This window comes from Grampus griseus, assembly GCF_964374135.1.
Source record: "Grampus griseus genome assembly, chromosome: 1".
NCBI classification, from domain to species: Eukaryota; Metazoa; Chordata; class Mammalia; order Artiodactyla; family Delphinidae; genus Grampus; species Grampus griseus.
In genome coordinates this window covers 48,161,492-48,183,469 of record NC_139017.1, presented here as the reverse complement: position 1 = coordinate 48,183,469, position 21,978 = coordinate 48,161,492, and the positions used below count along the sequence as shown (strand labels likewise).

The window sequence follows — 21,978 nt, the reverse complement described above, 5'->3', positions numbered from 1 at the left end:
GTTTCTCAAGTTGACTCCCTCCTAACCCACTTAAACATCACACTAGCCCTAACCCACCCCACCCCCACATTTAGAAGGATAAACCCTCTTTTTTTTTCTTTTAAAGAAAAAGTGGGTTATTTGATCCAGCAAATCCAAAAATCAAGCTTTGAAAACTCAAAGAAAGCAACTACTCTTTCGGCAATGGACTCTTCGAGGGCCATTTATTCCACTCTGATGCAGTATGAACTTAGGAGGTTCCCTGATTAGTCAGATGGAATACCACGCATGCCGTCTCTCCAAAGCAAGGCCAGAGGGAGTCTGTTCCCCAAAGTGCTGTTATAATCACCAATCCCTTTTGGCTTCTCAGTGCTAAATAATAAGCCAAAAAATAAAGTGTCATTCAGTGCAGTTATCACTTTGCAGCCCCGCTATCCCAAACCACTTTGCTGATCAGGAAAAAGCTTTGTCAACACCTCTTTGGCAGCTCAAGTGAAAATGCAAAAAAAACGCATTGGAGAGCTGACAGGTACTGCTTGAGAGTTCTACCAGTCCCCTGTTTCTATCCGTGGTAGTAATATATCCCTCCCTTAAAATTCCTTGAATTTTAGTGTTAAAAATTAGGAGAAGCTGCTGCCTAGGCTCTGTCCCCTTGAAACTGATGGAGTCACAAATGACTTCTTTGGTCTGGGAAGAACCAGCACAGTCCTCCTTCCCAGAGAAGTGAAAGGCTTTTGCTCAATCAATGAGCCACTCTCTGCAGAGGATCTAGGGAACTAGGGCATGCCTGTGGAAACCTCACCCCGACATGCATTCCGCAACGCCCCCAGACTGACCTTGCCGCTGGCTCCCTAGGCACTAAGGCAGCTACTCTGGAGCCCCAGGCTCCACCGCATCTTCTGATTGCTCTGCAGGAAGGTCCGTCACTCAATTCTGAAGCAACAGAAGCGACCAGACCTCAAGCACATTAAAAATGGCCAGGTAATCATTTTCAGGCTGGGGTAAATTGCCCTAATTAAGTTGGTAAGAAGGATGGAACACAGTGAGGGTAACTCTTTCATCCCATCCTTCTTCCTCCCCCTGCCACAATCTCACCTCACCACGTGGGAGCACAGACAACCAAAGCTAGGAGGTAAAATCTTCAGGACTTTGGCCTTGTTGAGCCCTCTACAGCCCAAGTGCTGCCAGGCCTCTTTGAATATCTAGTGTCTTCCCAAGTAATATACAATACAGTACATTTCATGGCATTGCATCACCTAAATAATGGATGCCAAGCAACAGAAGAACCCCAAATTAGCAGACACTGTTATTCAACAAAAGCAAAGTATACACACGTGTTATACATATGTATTCCTGTACTCAGCCTGCTGAGCGTTTAAATAACACTTCCAAATATCTACATGTGGACTCTGGCTGACCTGCACCTTTTCTCAGAATACTTTTTAAAAAATGAACTGCAACCACTCATCTCCTTACTAAGCGTTAGCCCCTCCCTTGCTTCTCCCTACTCAGGCAAAATATGTGCGCAATCTGCTAGAAAACTGGTATCTGAGAGCAGACTAAGCCACGGGGGATAAACTGAAAAGGGACTCTGGGTGGAGAAAAACCTAACCTCCCATGTGTAAACGGAGCTATGAACTAAGACTTCCAAAGAATGTTAGGAATGTGGGCTCCACTATGGGAGCACAGAGTCCCGATTATGGCTGGAGTTAAAAGACAGTCTGGAAAAGGGAACTAGGTAAGACTTTTCTTGAAATTTCATACAGAAGAGATTTATACTGACTTTTTGGCTAAAGAAACAGCTTGGGCATCAGTGAACTGCTGGATATGCTCAAAGCCATCCAACTCTTCCCTATCCAGGAGTCATCTCTGCCTGGAAAGGTCTCAAGTTGCCCCGCAAGCATCAGTCCCCTTGGGAGCTCTCTGTAATGAATGTCAAATTCTTCCCATAGCCAAAAGGTGAGGGGAAGGAAAGAAAGAAAGAGCGAAAGAGAAAGGTCTCTGCTTTCAAGTAGAATCATCGAGTCCTCTGTTTGGCCTCTCAGAATGTGACTTGCATAGCCGGTCCATGATGCCCTGGAGCATGGGCTGGACAATGCCCAAGAGAGGTCTCTGCGAGGGGTCACCATCCCAGCAGGCTTCCATCAGCTGCCAGCACTCCTCGTCAAACACAGGGAGGCGTTCTGGACGGGCCCCTAGAGAGAGGAGCATGGAAATAAGACCCGAGGTGGCGAGAAGGGAACCGACACAATGAAGAGGCATGATCAGCTCACAGGCTCTGTCCCCTTGAAACTGATGGAGTCACAAATGACTTCTTTGGTCTGGGAAGAACCAGCACAGTCCTCCTTCCCAGAGAAGTGAAAGGCTTTTGCTCTATCAGTGAGCCACTCTCTGCAGAGGATCCAGGGAACTAGGGCCCCAGTTGGGGCTCAGGATGCTACACAATGCAGTGAGCTTTGGCTTCAGCTGCAGCTATCTAGGTTAGAACCTAATAGTAACTGTGATGAAAAACTGGAATACACTGGCAGAGGATGCTGAAGAATTAGAAATTTTAAAGATAAAAACCTGTCTGAGAGTTCAGAACCACGCTGCCTGGAAGCAGAGGTTTGACTTAAATGTCCTTTCTGGATTCCATGATGGTTTAAACGTGTATGAGGTCCTGCTGTGGAGTGGCCAGAGAGGAGGACAGGAGGCCGCTGCGGCAGTGCCTGGTCTCAGTCTGCTCTCTTCTGGGGAGTCAGGGCAAAGCAAGGCTCGTGGTTCTTACCTCTCCGCACATTGTTCCAGAGATGGTCTTTGCTGGCACACCTCTCAAATGCCTCAGGGAGCTTGACAGAGCCTGAGCAGATATACCAGAAAAGAATGCCAAAAGCGTAGACATCCACAGAATTATCATACTTCCCTACAGCAAGAAAGGGTGACAAGTAGTGAGCCAGGGAGGGAATCAACAGCATCACCACTAACTTGCATCTGCAGAGGCCTTTACACATTCTTTCCTAAAGCCTTTAATGCCCATTATCTCTTATAACAACCCTGTTAGGCAGGACACATTTATAATGCCCATTTTATAATACGGAAAACTATGGCACTGGGAGGGCTAAAGATTGAAAGAGCCAAGACTAGAACCTGACAAAGGGGAAGGAAAACAGGCCTTTTATTTTATTTTATTTATTTTATATTTCACTGATAGTCATTATATTTTGTATTTGATTATTGTTTGTGTGAAGTACTTTTTTATTTTTAAAATAAATAAATTGATTTATTTATTCTTTCATTGATTCATTTCTGGCTGTGTTGGGTCTTGGTTGCTGCACACGGGTCCTCTCCAGTTGCAGCAAGCAGGGGCCACTCTTCGCTGGGGTGCACGGGCTTCTCATTGCGGTGGTTCCTCCTGTCACGGAGCACCGGCTCCAGGCACGCGGGCATCAGTAGCTGCAGCACTCGGGCTCAGCTGTTGTGGCTCACAGGCTCTAGAGCACAGGCTCAGTAGTTGTGGCTCACGGGCTTAGTTGCTCTGCGGCATGTGGGATCTTCCCGGACCAGGGATTGAACCCATGTCCCCTGCATTGGCAGGCGGATTCTTAACCACTGTGCCACCAGGGAAGTCCGGGCCTTCATTTTAATGGGACAATCAAAAAGATTAATCCTGAAAGGTCATGTTAGGGAAATAAAGTTGGGAAATACAGGTGGGTAGATAGGTTGGAACCATAACATAAAGATTTTTAAAGTCGGACAGAAGAGTCTGGATTTGATGGGCAGCAGGAGTCATTTATCCTTTAGAGCAGGAGGTGACATGAAGAAAATATTTTAGAAAGATTATTTTTACAGCAGTAGGGTGAACTGCAGTAGAAATAATCAAATGAATTTAAATATGAAGTAGCCAAGATAAAATAATAAAAGTGGGAATAGAAATTTTTTTAAAAGTCAGGGAAAGAAAAATGATGACTGTCTATTTCTTTTCAATGTGCGTAGGACTACAGCTATCCAACTAACTCCTAATCCTTATATGTATCACTCAATGAAGGGTTGGGGGAAGACTTGTGGCTAATGAGAGAAATCCAAATATTATAAATTGCTAATTTTAAGTCTTACCAATACTAACAAGTGACCTGCCATTCCCTTTCCACCTTCCCTGGCGATGACGCAACCTTCCTCATCCATTCAGGCTCAAAACCTCAGAGTCATCTTTTAGTCATTCCTTCCTGTTCATCACCCATATCAAGTTAATTACAAAATCTCGCCCATCCTTCCTCTGAATTGATCTCAAATCTGTAACATTTTTTGTTTCAGCACTACTACCAACTTAATCCTAGGTCTGGTCTCCACCACTGGTCTCCCTACGTGGCTCTTGCCACTCAATCTGCCTTACCTACTGCTACTAAACATTTCCATGAACATCTCTTTTCATCCCTCACCTGTTCAAAAGCCCAATAGCTCCTTACTTCTTTCACATCAAACCTTCACTCCACTGCATAAATTTCAAGCTCAAATATATCTTATCTCCAACTTGTTTGCTATTACTTCCCACACTGATTTCTTTCCTGTCATGCTTATTTCTAATCGGCAATTTTGCTCCTATTTCCTCTCCCCCAGCCTCCAGAATTTTCTCTCCTACTTAACATGGTTGGACTCTAGAGACAGAAAGACCTAAATTCCAATCCCAGCCTCATTACGTCTAGCTCAGTGTTTTGGGGTGGGTTTCTTCATCAATCTGGCCTCAACTTAATCCATGACATGGACATAAAAATGCATCAATGTCACCACAGAATTGTCATGAGGATTAAATGGAACAAAATATATGATATAACATACCCACAGTGCCTAGCTCAAAGAATATATTAATAAATATATTGACTTCCCTTCCCACCTACCAAATTTTCCAGATCTCATTCAGTTTCTATCCAGAATTTCACCTCTACCACAAAACCATCTAACATTTCTTCTCTGAACACCAACATTATGTAGCACTTAATCACATGTTGTCTTATACTGCTTCTTAATTATTTTACCTCTCAATATATCTCTGTCAACTGTAAGTTCTTTAATGATAGAGGACAACTCTTATTATATAGGAGTTATTCAATCAATACTTTAGGATTAAATAATTGGTTGACTATGGCAATGATGGCACTAATAGCCCAGAGAGACATCCAAAACAACAGTTGGTGACTCCCATTTACACTTTTCTTTCTTGCCCCTTTACCTCTTCACTTGTCCCCCTACTTGTCTTAGGTTTCCCCTGTTCTGGTTTCTCCCCTGCCTGTGCCAGAACTGCCAGTAGTACTTGTGGATACTACTTAGCCCGAAGGGTAGCACTTGGTTAAAACACGGAGCCCTGCCCAAACCCACGCCCTGCCCTCCAGCTTACCTGTGAAAAGTTCAGGGGCCATATGAATTGGTGTCCCCACAATGCTGCCTGACATCATGGCCTCTGGCTTGCAGAATCCTAAGTCAGTGATCTTGGCACGGTTCTGCTTGTCCAACTGCCAACAAAGCAGGGTGAGAGTCATCCTATGCCTGGTCCTGCACGTAGCGCTCAGCTGCATACCCAAGCTCAAAAGTAGGCATCTACCTCACAGCAGTACTTAATCAACTCTGCCTCTATTCTCCCTGTCTCTAGATTCACTCCCATTACTGTCTTCTCCCCATACTGTAAACAACCTGATGGCAAGGACTGCCTTTTTCATCTTTGTACCCCCAGCACTTAGCATAGTGCCTAGCACATATCAGGAGCTTAGCAAATCTTGGAAGAATGAATAAATGAAGGGCACTGAGGAAAGTATTATTAGTTCCTGATTATTCTCCTCTGACCTCCAGAACCCAGGGCAGGAAGTTGCTAAATAAGAAGGTTGAGGTCCTCTAGTCAGCTGAGGAGGGTTTTTTAATTCCCTCTAGTTTCCTTTCCTGAGGTCCAAGACAATAAATCTGTCCCAGGTGAACAGATAAAGAAGATGTGTGTGTGTATATATATATATATATATATATATATATATACACACACACACATATATATATAATGGAATACTACTCAGCCATAAAAAAGAATGAAATAGTACAGTAACATGGATGGAACTAGAGATTATCAAAAGAAGTGAAGTGAGTCAGACAGAAAAAGACAAATACCATGTGGTATCAGTTCTATGTGGAACCTAAAATATGATACAAATGAACTTATTTACAAAACAGAAGCAGACTCACAGATATAGAAAACAAACTTATGGTTACCAAAGAGGAAAGGGGGTAGGGGAGGGATAAATTAGGAGTTTGGGATTAGCATATAACAACTTCTATATATAAAACAGATAAACAACAAGATCCTATTGTATAACACAGGGAACTACATTCAATATCTTGTAATAACATAAAATGGAAAAGAATATGAAAAGGAATATATATGTAGAACTGAATCATTTTGCTGTACACCAGAAACTAACATATTATAAATCAACTATACTTCAATAAAAATAAAAATTAAAAAAAAAATCTGTCTCATTTTGCTATTGACAAGCCTCTTAGGTTTCAGCCTAGAATTTTAGGAAGATATTTCCCTCCCCCCAAAACTGCTATCATCTTTATATATCATTTTTTAAAATATATTTATTTATTTTTTGGCTGTGTTGGGTCTGCATTGCTGCAAGCGGGCTTTCTCTAGTTGCGGCGAGCGGGGGCTACTCTTCGTTATGGTGCGTGGGCTTCTCATTGTGGTGGCTTCTCTTGTTTCAGAGCACGGGCTCTAGGCGTGCGGACTTCAGTAGTTGTGGCACGTGGGCTCAGTAGTTGTGGCTCACAGGCTTAGTTGCTCCACGGCATGTGGGATCGTCCCAGACCAGGGCTCGAACCTGTGTCCCCTGCATTGGCAGGCGGATTCTCAACCACTGCGCCGCCAGGGAAGCCCTCTTTATATATCATTTAAGTGTTGCCAGAGACACTTCAGTGATAATCCAATATATTTTCAAAAGGAGTATGTCAAAAGATTCTTTATAATTTAGATAACAGGACTGGTAGGTTCATGACTATCTTACCTTTTAAGGTGTGTTTACCCATCTCAGTCCTCATCCAGCATCTCAAACCCTAAGCAATAACAAGACCTGGAATCCTCAAAAATATCAATGTCACAAAAGCAAAAAAAGGCAGGACTATTCTAGATTAAGAGGCTAAAGAAACATGACAAAATGCACTGTATGATCCTTGGATTGGATCTTGGGCCAAACAAACAAATAGACCATATTTGGGATAGTTGAACATATTTGGGACAACTGGAAAATGTTAATATAGACTGTGTATTAACTAATAATATTGTATCAATTTAAACTTTTTGGGTGTGAATAATGGCATTTTAATTAAGTGGAAGAATGTCCTTTTCCTTAGAAGATACAAGCTGAAGTATATAGGAGTAAAGTTTTATCTGCAAGTTACTCTCATATAGTTCAGTAAAAAATGTGTGTGTGTGTGTATGTGTGTGTGTGAAGAAAGAGAGAGAGAAACAAAGAGAGACTACAATAGGAAACAGAATATGAATCTGGGTGAACAGTATGTGGGTCTTCATTGTACCACTCTTTTAGCTTTTCTGTAAGTTTAAATTTTCTCAACAGTGTTGGGAGAAAAAATCTTAAGCAAAATAAGCTAGGCCTATGATGCAACTCCTCCCTAAGCTTCAAGTCCAAGATACCATCCATCCACTCTGCTGTTAACTGGTCACAGTCTTTTCCTGTGACCGAATTTACATTCATGTGTACCTCCCTCCAAAGGTCACTTACACATAGAGACAGGGAGTTATCTTGGGGAAACAGCTCTTACTTACCAGCACATTCTTCAGTTTGATATCACGGTGGACAAGTCCCTGGCTGTGCAGGAAGCGGATTCCTTCCACCACATCTAGGGCTATCTGCAAACGGGTCTCCAGGGTCAGCCCAGCCTTGGGGAGACAAAAGGGTTTACCTGTCACTAAGAAGACAACTCCTCAATCCAACTTGCTTATACCAACGAAGAGTTCCTTCTGTGAGATACTGAAAGACTGACCACACTAGGGTACACAAGGACAGAAAAGTGGATGAGAATAAGGGAAGAAGAAGGCAGTCAGGAGAGGGAAATAAAGGAAAAGCAAGGAAGGGCAAGCCATAAAGGCCAGGTCAGATCCCTTGGAGGCAGCACTTAGGCCAGCCGGATGATCCCCAAATGTGACTAGGAGAGCTACAACCAAACGCCTGAAGGCATGAGTGCATCTCTAACCCTGAACAAACTCTAGAACTGCCTTAGAGGCTCAAAGTGAGTATTTCTAGGACTCTCAGGCAGATTTACTTCCATTGCTTTGTAGGACTGGTTAGCCTTTGGTTTTATGGATTCAAATACCAAAGTCACCCATCTTACTTCTACCAAGCCTCCAATTTAGGGTCTCTTGAATTCTGGAGAATGTTATATCACTCATCCAAAAGCCCATATATGGTTGTCTAACGCACTTATGGAAAAGCATCACATGGTACTTAGCTTAACTCCCCTGAAATGAAGAAGGAAAGCCGCTTGCAGAGTCATTTTATTCACCATATTGATTTCTCATGGCTCCTGCAAGCATTTCTGAGGATTCTTCTGTCTTATTCCATATAAACTGGTACAAGAGGCACCTGTGAGAAGGGACCTACCAGATACTCTGGGGTTAGCTTTTCCAGCTCCAATGTAGAGGACAAACAAAAGAAACCTCTCTATTTCCCCGCTGGTGGCTGTTTTAGATGAGGGGAACTCAACATCCAACTGAGGGTATTTCACCTTCATTCAAAATCTTCCACTTCTCACTGTCTACGGCAGAATTTGAATGCTATGGAACTTTTAACGTTTTTGGTCTTCTATAATTTGTTCCCAACATTTCTTTGCATATTATCTCCCCTCTATTCCCCAAATGAACCAGCTCTTCCAACACAGTCAGTGTCCTTCAAATGTTCTGGGCACTAAGCTATTCCTTCCCCCGGTATGACCTCTTCTTTCCATCTGCCCAACTTTTACCCATCAGGGTTCATTTATCCAACTCAAATGCCACCTGTTCATGAAATATTCACTGACTACAATTATTTTATTTTATTTTTAAAAATTTTTTTTGAATTTATTTTTGGCTGTGTTGGGTCTTCATTGCTACGTGCGGGCTTTCTCTAGTTGTGGTGAGCAGGGGCTACTCTTCATTGTGGTGCGCGGGCTTCTCATCGCACTGGCTTCTCTTGTTGCAGAGCACGGGCTCTAGGCACATGGGCTTCAGTAGTTGCAGCACACGGGCTTAGTAGTTGTGGCGTGGGGGTTAGTTGCTCCGCGGAATGTGGGATCTTCCCAGACCAGGGATCGAATCCGTGGATTCTTAACCATTGCACCACCAGGGAAGTCCCTACAATTCTTTTAAAAGCCCCTGGCCAATTATACTTTTTGACATCCCCTTATGTTGCTTAATACAGGGCCTTGTACAAAGTAGTCACTAATAAATATTTGTTGACAATAAAAACTAGCTTAATTCACTGAGAACGAAAAAAGAGAAAGAATAGCAGAGTTATAGAAAGCTTTTCTGCTCTTCTGTGTAGTCTAGATTTTTACACTACCACGAGAGGTAAAAGTGGTGAACTGCAGTATTCTGGATATAAACTGGGCAAAAAAACATGTTCTGAGACATTTTTAAGGTTTTTTGGAAATGAAGGTAATAAAGCTTGATTACTCCAACATTGTCTTATGAGAGCTAGAGGCTCTGAATAAAGAAGAAAGGAGGAAAGGCCAGAAAGGAACCTGTGGATCTGGCTGCCAGCTGGACCTCACTCCCTCCTTGCCCTGCCTCACCTTCAGCCCACTGTAGAGGTCCCGGTGCAGCCGCTCCATAATGAGCAGCACAGCGATGCTGGAACCACCACCATAGTTGTAGTCGATGACGGAGCCGTGCAGATCCACCAATCGCTCATGCTTCGGCAGAGACCTGGTGAGGAGCGGAAAGGTCTGGGCTAGAGCTAACCTTGCATAGCATGTCACTACAGTGGAAGAAATAACCCTGAGACCGTGCAGAGTCCAGGCCCAGAGGTAATAGCCCTCAGTACAGCGAGAGGGCAAAGAGAATGGCCTCTCTAACGAGGACAGAGAATTATGGAATCTAAAAACTGACAGGCCTTAAGGACTAAGGAAGAAAGTCAAATGGAAGGATGGGTCTGAAAAATTAGGATGGTGGGGAAAGGGCAGGTAGAGGCAGGAAAGGCCTTGAAGAGAGCACATTTCTGGGCCAGACACTGGAATACTGGTCTACAACATTTTGAGACATAGGAATGGAGAGACAAGGTTTACTATAGCTCTTGGTACAAAATTTATACCAGGCTTCTAAGCTTCTTCTCTGGATCGTTCCCCACGAAGATGAATGAGACCAGAACCCACCTCATGTAGTGGAACTCCAAAGCTAGGTCATTCCAGTGCTTCTCATCTGGAGGGACAACTGACTTGAGGGCACAAGGGAAGTGTCCCCCCCAGTTGTCACACAGGTACACCACACCATACTGGCCCCGGCCCAGTTCCTGTCCCAGTTTAGGTTTACCTATAAGGTACAGAGACAGAGATAAGGCAGGAAGGATGGGAACTTGCTGGGCAACCTCCCTAAGATTCTTAGACGTGGACCTGCCTAGAAGCAGGAAGTCATAATTATGCCAGGGGAAGAAATTTGGATGTTTTCTAAACCAGTAGTAACCTAACTGGTTTAATTTGAATAAACTTTGGTTGTGTTATTTGAACTATATAAATAGCAGGACCAAACAGACTTCATCAGAAATTCAAAAACACATCAATGGGTGTTTAGGCAGCTTCACAAGGAAGCAGCTTTAGACACTGGGGTTCTCCAGGGTTGGACATGAGGATGTCAGGTATCCAGAACCTTCCTCCTCCAATTTACTAGGGAAAAAAAATAAGGACTCACGATGCAGCAAGACATCCTGTAAAGAACGGCTTTCCAGCGAAAGGCGGGCCAGGCGGGGAGCATGGTCTTTCCGAACCTTCAGCCATAGATCTTCAGTTTTCTCCAACCGGCCTGAGTGGCCAGCTTCCAGCTGGGAAGGAAAAAGAAGAAAGAAATATGACTTACCAGGTCCCCAGCTCTGGCTTCCTCACCTATCATGTGGGGATAATAATATCTACCTCATGAGGATACCTGTGAGAATTAAATAAGATATATGTAACATAGCTCAGAGATTGGCAGACCGTGAGCATTCATTAAGGAATACTTTTTCTTCCTGGATGCATAATCACGTCTACCCACCCTCCCCTCCACACACATGTATACATGCACACGCGCACACCCCAAAGGGATACGCAGATGTCACATAACTGCAAACTACTATGGAAGTTGGAATGTCATCCCTTTCTGTCACTCATCCCTAAAATACTATATAAACTCACATAAAATGCCTACCCCTCGATTTTCATTCCTCACTCAGTGAAGTGGGGAGACATTAATTGAGTTCCCTCCATTCTCTCTAGAGTTAGAGAAATATCCACATGAAAAAGTTACTGATGAAACAACCTGTAACTTAGCATTATCCTTTAACAGAATAGAAAGGAAATATACTGATGACTTTTTAAAAATTATGTAGACAGCAGTAGATGAAACATTCCACAGTGGATGAGGTTCCTCTCCGATTGATCCAGCTGTATGTCCTTTCCTATATACCCACCTGCCGCAAGGAGGCTGCAAAGGCCTCATGAGAACTGTTGAGCCGAGTCCGGAATTGGCTGCAAATGCTCTTGGCCAGCTTGGAGGCGCTGAGGCTCTCGATGGCTTCCTGGGCCACCTTTCTCTTCCACTCTAGTGTGATGGCAGGTGGGCTCACCCATGTGATGCGCTGGATGATCTGTCAGGGTGAGGACAGTGAGAACACTGAGGGATGGGAGACGGGAACCACCAGGAAGAACCAACACCCCTCCCTCTCTGGGTTACCCACTCGTTAGGCCAGGATCTTAAGATAAGAGCTGTATGAAGTCCAGCACTCCTCTCCAATTCCATCTACCTCAGAATCGGGGCTCAGCCCAGCGGAAAGCATCAAAGAACACTAGGCCTAGTCTGCGTGCTCACAGATCAATACATTACACTCAGTACTGGGGGTGCCTGATAAACCCCTTTCTAAACACAGCAAATAACTCTACGGAAGAGTCAGATGGAACATCAGAAAGGAAACCGCACTCATGGCCTCTGGCAACAAAGCCTGCTTCTGAGAAAACACTTAGGTTGGGAAAAAGAAATATGAAGAAGGTGATGAAGCAGGGCTTTATGGCTCCATAAAATATCATTTAGACACATCACTTTTAAGAGTTAAAGGGGGCACTGTTAATAATTATTTCAGAACAGGCATAAACCAGGATTCTCCCAGGCAGGCAAACCACGACAAATGGCCACCTGCCCTGACAGACATCAGTTTGTTTAGGACAGACACCCTAGACGTCAGTTTCTGTTGGAGCGACCAGATTCACATAAGCCAACTAGGGGCTGAAAAACACTTCCCTAAACAACATCTACCTGTTTGATTTGCTCCCACAGCATCCTTGTAACTGAGGACCCTGAGTGAAATGTGACTTCAACATGATAGGCAGCATTTAAGATCTGAAAGAGAGTACACAAACGAAAGTCAATATTCCCTGAGTAGAGTGGCTAATTAAAAATGCAATCAATGGGGCTTCCCTGGTGGCGCAGTGGTTGGGAGTCCGCCTGCTGATGCGGGGGACACGGGTTCGTGCCCGGGTCCGGGAAGATCCCACGTGCCGCGGAGCGGCTGGGCCCGTGAGCCATGGCCGCTGAGCCTGCGCGTCCGGAGCCTGTGCTCCGCAACGGGAGAGGCCACAGCAGTGAGAGGCCCGCGTACCGCAAAAAAAAAAAAAAAAAAAAATGTAATAAATGATATTTATTTCAAGAACATGGTGCAGTTTCAAGGTTCCCAAATCTATCCCTCAGTGTATGTGCAGAGTCAATGCAGGCTGATCATCTATCTGGTGACTATTTGGGCTCCTTTACTTCATCTTCATCTTCTTGCTCATTGACTTAACTGCAATTTGACCGTTCACAAGCACCTCCCACGGACAGTGGTCATGAGATAGGAAAATAAAATAGAATTCAAACTGGACTGGCAAAAAGTTGAAAGGGAAATTCTTGACTAACTTGAAGCTGGGTTCGTGGGTGGATTCTGTTTCATGTGTTATCTGTGACACGCTCTTAACTACCCTTTGAGTACCTGTTTGAGATAATTACTGGTGATGTGAACCGAGACATCCTGAGACTTCTCCAGGCTCTGCAGACACCGTTCCAGCGTTCCGACGAAGCTCTCACGTAGGTAATCCACAGAGCTGATCAGCTTGTTAGCCACTGCTTGATTAAGCCGGGAGATGATGAGTTCCTGGATCTGTCGGATGCAGCATTTGATCTCTCTGGTGCCCACTGGTTCTCCATTCTCAGGGACAATGACATCTACGGAGGCAGAGCAAAAAGCTAGTTGGCTGTGAGGGGAAGGGGCAGGCACACTGAATAAAGGCAGCTCCCAAGTCAGACCCAAGGAGCTACCATGAACAACAGCTACTAAACGCATATGGCTGACAAACTGACTCTCAGTATGACCATGGGCCAAGCAATCCTCAACTACTTAAGGCATCTAAGAATCGTGAGAAGGAGCAACTGTGTACAGAATGAACCTATTGATTTTGTCAGCTCTTATATCACATTTATAGAAGAGGAGAAACAACATTTATTGACTGCAGACTATTTGAAATGCACAGTAAGTATTTTTCATATGTAATCTAATTTAATCCCAACAACAACACTGTCAGGGGTATATTACTGGTTATATTTTATATGTCAGGAAAAAGCCTCAAAGAGAGAATAAAGTGGGTACTGGGAAGGGATGGTACAGTTAGGAAGTAATATAGCTAGCATTTGAATCCAAAGCTCATGGATTCCAAAGCCTCTTATCTTTGTAATAATTCACACTTCCTAGCATATTAATGAGAAAAATCCAAGAGTCAAGAATTCAATTTTAATCAACTACTAGAGAAATAAAAAGTAAAACTGGAACGTTGTCCCCACTATGCTACTAGCTCTCAGGATTAGAAAAGTCTGTTTTGCAAACCAGAGGACAGAAGAACTTAAGAGAAGACAAATCACCTATAAAAATTCCCTCCTAAAAAGGCCCTCTCTAATGTTAGAAACTTATATTGGTACTACCTCTTTGGAAGAAATCTGGCAATATCTATCAAAAATTTAAGCTAACCAACCAATAAACAAAAGAAATCTATACACCCTTTGCCCCAACTACTGTTTCTGCTTCTAGGAATTATTTTTCTAGAAATATACCCTTACAAGTCTCAAATACATGCATGCACAATGATGATCAATGCAGTATACTCTGAGAGAGAAAGAGAGAAAGAAAGGAAAGGAAAGGAAAGGAAAAGAAAGGAAAGGAAAGGAACGAAAGAAAGAAAGAAAGGGAGGAAGGAAGAGAAAGAAGGAAGGAAGGAAGGAAGGGAAGGAGGGAGGGAGGGAGGAAAGGGAGGGAGGGAGGAAAGGAAGAAAGGAAGGAAGAAAGGAGCTTCCCTGTTGGTGCAGTGGATAAGAATCCGCCTGCCAATGCAGGGGACCCAGGTTCGAGCCCTGGCCTGGGACGATCCCACATGGCTGTGGAGCAGCTGGGCCCGTGAACCACAACTACTGAGCCTGCACTCTGGAGCCAACGAGCCACAACTACTGAGCCCGTGTGCTACAACTGCTGAGGTCTGTGCATCTGGAGCCCATGCTCCGCAATAGGAGAGCCCATCGCAATGAGAAGCCCGTGCACCACAACGAAGAGTGGTCCCCACTCACCGCAACTAGAGAGAGCCCACGCGCAGCAACAAAGACACAATGCAGCCAAAAATAAATAAATAAAATAAATAAATTTATTTAAAAAAAGAAAAGAAAGCAAGAAACAGCCTACATATCCAGCAGTAGGGGAACAGTTAAATAAATTAAGGTATATCCATTAGAAGAAGACAAATTTCTCTGCACATTTATGGAAAGATCTCTAAGATATGGGGTAAGTGAAAAAGCAAGGGCAGAAGAACATATAGAGGAAAACTAGATGACTAGGAGACAGTATCTTTTTATCTTTGAGTAAAGTACCACGTTTATAGGTACTATCTTTTCAAAAAATAAATAATTTATAAAGTATGTATGTCATGATACCTAGTGTGCATGCATTACCTTTATTTTAAAACAAACAAAAATCAGTAATAAAAATCTGGCTCCGGGGCTTCCCTGGTGGCGCAGTGGTTGAGAATCTGCCTGCTAATGCAGGGGACACGGGTTCGAGCCCTGGTCTGGGAAGATCCCACATGCCGCGGAGCAACTAGGCCTGTGAGCCACAACTACTGAGCCTGCGCGTCTGGAGCCTGTGCTCCGCAACAAGAGAGGCCGCGATAGTGAGAGGCCCGCGCACCGCGATGAAGAGTGGCCCCCGCTTGCCACAACTAGAGAAAGCCCTCACACAGAAACGAAGATCCAACACAGCCAAAAAATAAATTAAAAAAAAAAAATCTGGCTCCATAGGATATGTGGCAGCTCTCTTCTAAATCTACTTGTCATTGCCTGAAGGATACCCAGAATGTATTAGAACAAGGTAAGAAGCAGCACGTAAGTCCTGTCTAAGATGTAGCCAACTAGGTAAGTAGAACCACAAGTCCATGATGTAGTTAACAGAGCCAGACATTTGATGTACTTGTTCCCAGTTACTCCACATCTGAACTAACCACTGTGCCCCAGGTACCAAACATGATTACCTGGTACATGATAGACAATCAAATGTTTTCACTGACTGCTCAACCTACCTGCCCTGACAACCCTTTATCATGTCTACTCTGATGCTGGCATTGATGCTCCAGTGTCTTTTATTCAGGCACTGAATTAAATTAAACATTCAGAAGATTTCCTAGGATTTCCACTGCAAGTGAGCACTTCTCAGCAACTCCTCCCTACAATGGGAATTCGCCAAAGAGGGATCTTTGTTCATCTTTAGAAAGACCTATAAGAAATCAAGCATGCTATGCTTGCTAAAGTATATTTCCTTTGTATCTATAAGTGTGACAAACATATACCATCACTCACACACTCATTCATTCTCCAAAGATATACTATACACAGACTCTGTTATTTGCTGCAAGGGATATAGTGATGAATAAAGACCCAGATCCTGTTCTTCATTTCTAGGATTTGAGAAAATAGAGGAACATAAACAACTATAATAATAAGATAAAAAGTGAAATATACCAGAAATTTCAGTTCCAGATGAAATTCTATGGGAGTTCAGATGAACTGCAATCATTATTAGCTAAGAAAATTAAAGACAACTTCATGAAAAATGTTATTTGGAAGAGGCCTTGAAGGGTAGGTAGGATTTGAAAATTCACAAATAAAAGAGATTCAGGTTTAGGGCAGGGCATAAGCAAAAAAAAATAAAATAGAATAAAGGAAGCATACAGAGGACAGGAAGCAGTTGAAACCAACCAAAAAAGAAATTACAGGAAGGTGCATAGTGGGAAATAAGACTGAGAAAGTTGGAAAGGGTTAGGCTTTGGAAGATCTTGAATACTAGGCTAAAGGAGTCTTAACTCAGTCTGTAGAAATAGAGCCAATAAAGATGAACTGGGGAAAGGAGAGAAAGATCTCAGTGAGATCAGTCAGGTAACAGTAGTTCAGTTAGACTAAAAAGGAAGGAATAGAGAAGCAAAGGTATATATGAAATAGGGAAGAAGACTCAGCAGGACTTGGCAACTGACTGGATACGGGGACAAGAGAAAGAAAACAGTTAAAGACCATGCTGAGGTTTTTGTTTAAGACTTTTTTTTTACTTTTTAAAATTTTTTTATTTTTATTTTTTTTATTTGGCCGAGCCGCGCAGCACGTGGGATCTTAGCTCCCCGACCGGGGATCAAACCCGTGCCCCCTGCATTGGAAGCGCAGAGTCTTAACCACTGGACCACCAGGGAAGTCCCCATGCTGAGGTTTTGAAGCTGGTTCCCAGGAAGATGGTAGCATCGGTCACTGGGAATAGATTAAGAAGCAGTAAAGCATGGAAATTAAGAGTATGGGCTCAGGAATCAGACTGTCTAGATTCAAATTCTGCCGCTACTATTTAGTAGCTGTGTGACCTTGAGCAAAGTACTTAACCTGTCTAAGCCTGAGTTTCCTCATCTAGAAAATGGCAATAAGCAGAATCCACCTAGGGAGGTTGTTTTAGAAAAAAACAAAGACAAAAAACTGAGGCTAGGTCCCATGTCAGAAATGCTGATTAGTAGGTCTGGAGCGGTCTTTAATGGTCTCAAGCATCTACATTTTCAAAAAGCCTCCCAGGTTATTTGGATGCATAGCCATGACTGAGAACCTAAAGGGTAACTTGCAAACCACGTACTTTAATTAATAGGTAGTAGAGCTAATGTTCATGCAGAAGACAGTATACCAAGTCAGTAGCATCTAAACCTCAGACACCAAAAGACCAGACTAAGCATTTGGCCCAGTTTTGTTAACAGTCATTCATGAAGAATGGGAATGCCAGAAAAGCCAAAACCGCTACTTTGGGAAATCCTTCTGAGTTAGGTCTCAGGAGCAGCCTGAAAAGAAAATGAGACCATGACACACAAAAAAGAACAGACAAAGAAGCATGGGCCATGCCAAAGGAGCCAGGGTTGAAGCATGACTCAGTGACATTCTTCAAGCAGCTCTTCTCCAGTTTTATCAAGGCCAAGGGGATACAGATATAAACGGGAGACTAAAGAGCACTATTGGGATGAATTTACCAAAAGCTGGACTAACAGTCCTAGGAAGGAATGATGGTGGAATCTTCCAGGAAGGTCTCTCAGAACAAAAGATGCCACCTTGGCTAAATGATTTAAGGTGGGCTCCTGCTAATGACAGTGGGGATAGGTGAGATGATCCTGAGGTTCCTTTGGGCTTCAGAATTAATGAACTCAACTTCCAGCTGGAAAAGAGTTAGAGGATGCTGTAGTCCCCGCGCCCTACCAAGTTCTCTAGGACCTACCTTTAAACTCCATGTTGGCAGCATCATCCAGAAGCTCCTCCTTCATGGTGTTAAGCGTCTCAACGATCACGTCCTTCATTTCCTCCTGCTTTCGGTTGGCAATATTCATCAGTGATTCGTACAACTCATTCTCCTTTTTTCGTGTATATTCTAGACGTTTGGGAGTAATCTGCAGGTCCCGCTGCATGTCAAAGGCCTGGTTAATAAAGATGTCGAGGCAGCGGCAGTGCACCAGGTTCAGGGCCTTGGCTGCGTCCACCAGGTGAGTCTGTAGCACCTGGTGAGAAAATGTGTTCAAGTGTCTCAGCTTCTCACTTTGCTCCACCAACACGCTCTGAGCTTTGGTGTCCTGGCTGGGGTTCCCACAGTTACAGTGACTGCTGCTCAGATAGCCCAGGTCAGTTAGCTGGCGATGGAGTGGTGATCTTTCATTCTCCATTCTTCTGGTGGAGGAGCTGATTATCTCCGAGCCCAGCTTCGGCACTTTGAAAAAGAATACGGGAAAGGAGAAATACTTTCGGATTTCCTGAAGCTCTTGCTCATCCCTTTCAGAGAGTTCATCTTTGTGGAGTGCATAGGTTATCACAGGCAAGAAATCATTCACCAAGTCACCCAGAACATCCACTGTGGGCCGGAGGCCTTGGCACGGTGCTACCACAATGTCCACTTCCTAGAAGGGGAAGGGGGTCATATCAGCACTTCAGGGTCAGAACCAATCCTTGCCTCCCCAAAGTCCCACACTGAGACCAAAATCCAGATCTATGATGGGGCAACTGAACTTCGGTATGCCCCAATCATGTGTCCACCTCCTTCCTTGGTTACCAACACTCCCTGGTGCAGCCTATGCAGGCAGGCACTTGTCCAGAGAGAGTGAAAAAACAAGTAAGTAGAAAGGATGGCAGTCCTTTTAGCCATTTTATTTATTTTTATTTATTTATTTTTTCTTTTAGCCATTTTAGATAAAAAAGAATATTTAGTCCCTTTTGTTGCTTTGGAAACTCCCATTAATTCCCTCTGATGAAGAAATAAGACAAATAGTAGATGAAGAAAGAACTCTTAACAGACTGGGAGTGAATCTGCCTAGAACATTCCTCCCCCTCTTTCTAACCTGACTAACTCATCCCTATCTTTCTAACACGGCTAATTCCCAAGGTCCTTTAAATCTCAACGTATACATCGTGTCATACCCCTCGGGAGTCTTTCCTATTACACAATCCCGAGCACTCTCTACTTCTCCTTTTCTTAATGTTCAACACATTTAAAATTTATTTATTTAAAACCTAATTCTTTCCCATTAGCCTATAAACTCTTTGAGGACAGGGACCATGTCTATCTTGTTCACTACTATAACTCCAGTGCCTAGTACAGAGTAAGTCCTTAACTTTGTTGAATCAATCAATCAAGCAGCAAACTAAAGGCTAGATCTGCCAAACATTACGGTCCTATTCTAGGAGTTGGCAGGCATCCCAAAGTCTTAGCCACCTAAGTCTTAGTAATACCTTTATGCTCATGTTCACTTGGTCTGGCAGAGATTAAGATTTGCCTATCCAATATTTAACCTCTGCATTATTGGGAAGGCAATGTCTTTTATAGACAGGGGTGGCCAATAATAGGTGGGGCAACAGGAAAGCTCTTTAAAGGGTTGATTCTACTAGTAAGTACACCCTTTGGACTTGCCCTTCTTGCTTGGAGCACAGATGTGACAGACAGAGCAGCAGTGATCATCCTGCAGTCCTTGGGCAAACGTGAGAGTAGAAGCCAGCCTTGAGGATGATGAAGCGGAAAGAAATAGGGGGACTTCTCTGTGGCGCAGTGGTTGGGAATCCGCCTGCCAATGCAGGGGACACGGGTTCAAGCCCTGGTCCAGGAAGATCCCACATGCCGTGGAGCAACTAAGCCCATGCACCACTACTACTGAGCCCACGCTCTAGAGCCCACGAGCCACAAATACTGAGCCCACGTGCCACAGCTACTGAGGTCTGCGCGCCTAGAGCCTGTGCTCTGCAACAAGAAAGGCCACTGCAATGAGAGGCCCATGCACCACAGCGAGGAGGGGCCCCCGCTAGCCGCAACTGGGGAAAGCCTGCATGCAGTAATGAGGACCCAATGCAGCCAAAAATAAATAAATAAATTAATTAATTAATTAAAAAAAAAAGAAATAGGGAGCTTGGATCTCTGATGACTACAGAGCTGCCACACCAGCCCTCAACTGCCTAGCTTTAGACTTCTTTTATGTGAGGGAAAGAAAGTAACCTCTGTCTTGCTTAAGCAAATCCCTACTTTTCTGATTGTTATGTACGATGAATCCAATCATAACTGATAAACCCAACGCCTGAAGTGAGTTTCAAGAATGATTTTTGGTTTAGAAACAACTTTCCACAGGTCCTTTCCCTAGCTAGTAGTTTCTTTTTATTGTTCTACTTCTTTCCTAAGGATCTTGAAGCACTTAAGAGCATGTATTTCCATCCATGCATAGGTTCCTCCAAATCTCTGAAATTGCCTACTTTGCCTGGCACTCCAGACCTAAGTGTTGACCTGGAGACTTGTGCCTATATCACCATTGCAGGCACACCAACTCCAAAGTCTGCAGACTCAAAATCAATCCTTTGCAAAATTCTAGTACATTTTAAAGAGTTATGAAAGAACTCAACACAAATCTGCTCAAGTCTGTGTCCTTAACAGTTATCAGATGTAGCAAATTTACTTTATTTGAAATCTAAGATATGCAATTTGTTTATTTTCTTTCAGACTAATACTCTGTTTTTATTCCTTTTTTGAGCAATAGGTATCATTGATGAAAGATTTTTAAAAATCAAAACCTGGGATCTTTTCCTTTTTGATCTCCTCCAGATAAGGAAGAAAGGGCTGGGAAATGCCAGCCTATTGTTTCTTGTAGTGTGTGTGTGTGTGTGTGTGTGTGTGTGTGTTGTGTGTGTATGTGTTGTTTCTTGTAGTGTGTGTGTGTGTGTGTGTGTGTGTGTGTTGAAGGACAGAGAGACAGAGAGACAGAGAGAGAGAGAGCGCTCTCCTATTTCCAGCAAAGCACAAAGGTCTCACCTTCTTCCTCAACAAAGAACTCATAAATTTTATTCGCAGGTAGGTCACAGAACTTTCATTTGGCTGGCCACCTTGAACTCCCTAAAGCTAAAAGTGCTTTTACCATCTCAGCATTTGTAATTTGAGCAAACACTGTATAAATCCTCGTGCTTTCTACCCAAGCCTAGGCCAAGAAGAAATCTGCTGTTTCATGTGTGCCTTGAATTGCATGGAATGTTTTCTGATTGGAAGACTAGTGTGACACTCACCCTGCTATTCAAAACAAGCCCCTTCACTACACTGAGTCACACGGCTGGAGTACCAGTCACTTCATGAGGCACATTCAAAAAGTGGGTAAGTAAGAACTTTTAGGGTTTAGAGTACCACATGCAATTGCCTAAGTGCCAAAACTTTAAAGACATATAATAATTAGATAGGCTAGAAGAGAACCCCAAGAACTGAAAATTTATAACAAGATAATTACAGATGACAGTGGTTTTTTAAAATATTTTAAAAATTGCTTCTGACTTAAGTAAATATCTTTTTAAAGGTATAAATCAATCAAACTTATTATAGAAATATTAAGGGAAGAAAGCCTAAATATTCAAAACCTAAGTTAAGTGTTGTTTAGAAAGTTTTCAGGAAGAATTTTGTTGGCTTGTTTATTTGATGGATTTTCTTAAAATTCTAAAATAAGCTTCCAGGTTTTCCTCAAAGGACCATTTTGTGTGTGTAACACAACCATCAGCCAAAGCTGCCACGTCCATTTGTAGAACCAATAGCCTTTGTAAGGGACAGTTGACTTTATTTGCTCATAGTTGCAAATTCATTTTTTAAAAAATGGATTCAGTGGATAAAGAAGATATGGCATACATATATATATACACACACACACACACACAGTGGAATACTACTCAGC

General features: G+C 43.2%; 1 protein-coding gene across 2 annotated transcripts in view; it reads right to left on the bottom strand.

The window, feature by feature from the left end:
* Positions 1-1,688: 1,688 nt before the first annotated feature.
* Positions 1,689-21,978, bottom strand: part of DSTYK (dual serine/threonine and tyrosine protein kinase) — a 53,984-nt gene continuing 33,694 nt past the window's right edge. The window contains exons 3-13 of one of the 2 annotated variants that reach the window (XM_082666522.1): positions 18,024-18,693; positions 13,197-13,429; positions 12,488-12,571; positions 11,649-11,825; positions 10,895-11,024; positions 10,363-10,519; positions 9,784-9,916; positions 7,781-7,894; positions 5,348-5,462; positions 2,747-2,881; positions 1,689-2,174 (exon numbers count right to left, since the gene is read on the bottom strand). In XM_082666522.1, the coding sequence (XP_082522648.1) occupies positions 1,987-2,174; positions 2,747-2,881; positions 5,348-5,462; positions 7,781-7,894; positions 9,784-9,916; positions 10,363-10,519; positions 10,895-11,024; positions 11,649-11,825; positions 12,488-12,571; positions 13,197-13,429; positions 18,024-18,693 (2,136 nt within the window). In that variant the 3' untranslated portion in view covers positions 1,689-1,986. The remainder of the gene's footprint in view (positions 2,175-2,746; positions 2,882-5,347; positions 5,463-7,780; positions 7,895-9,783; positions 9,917-10,362; positions 10,520-10,894; positions 11,025-11,648; positions 11,826-12,487; positions 12,572-13,196; positions 13,430-18,023; positions 18,694-21,978) is intronic. The other variant, XM_082666523.1, reaches the window with a different exon arrangement.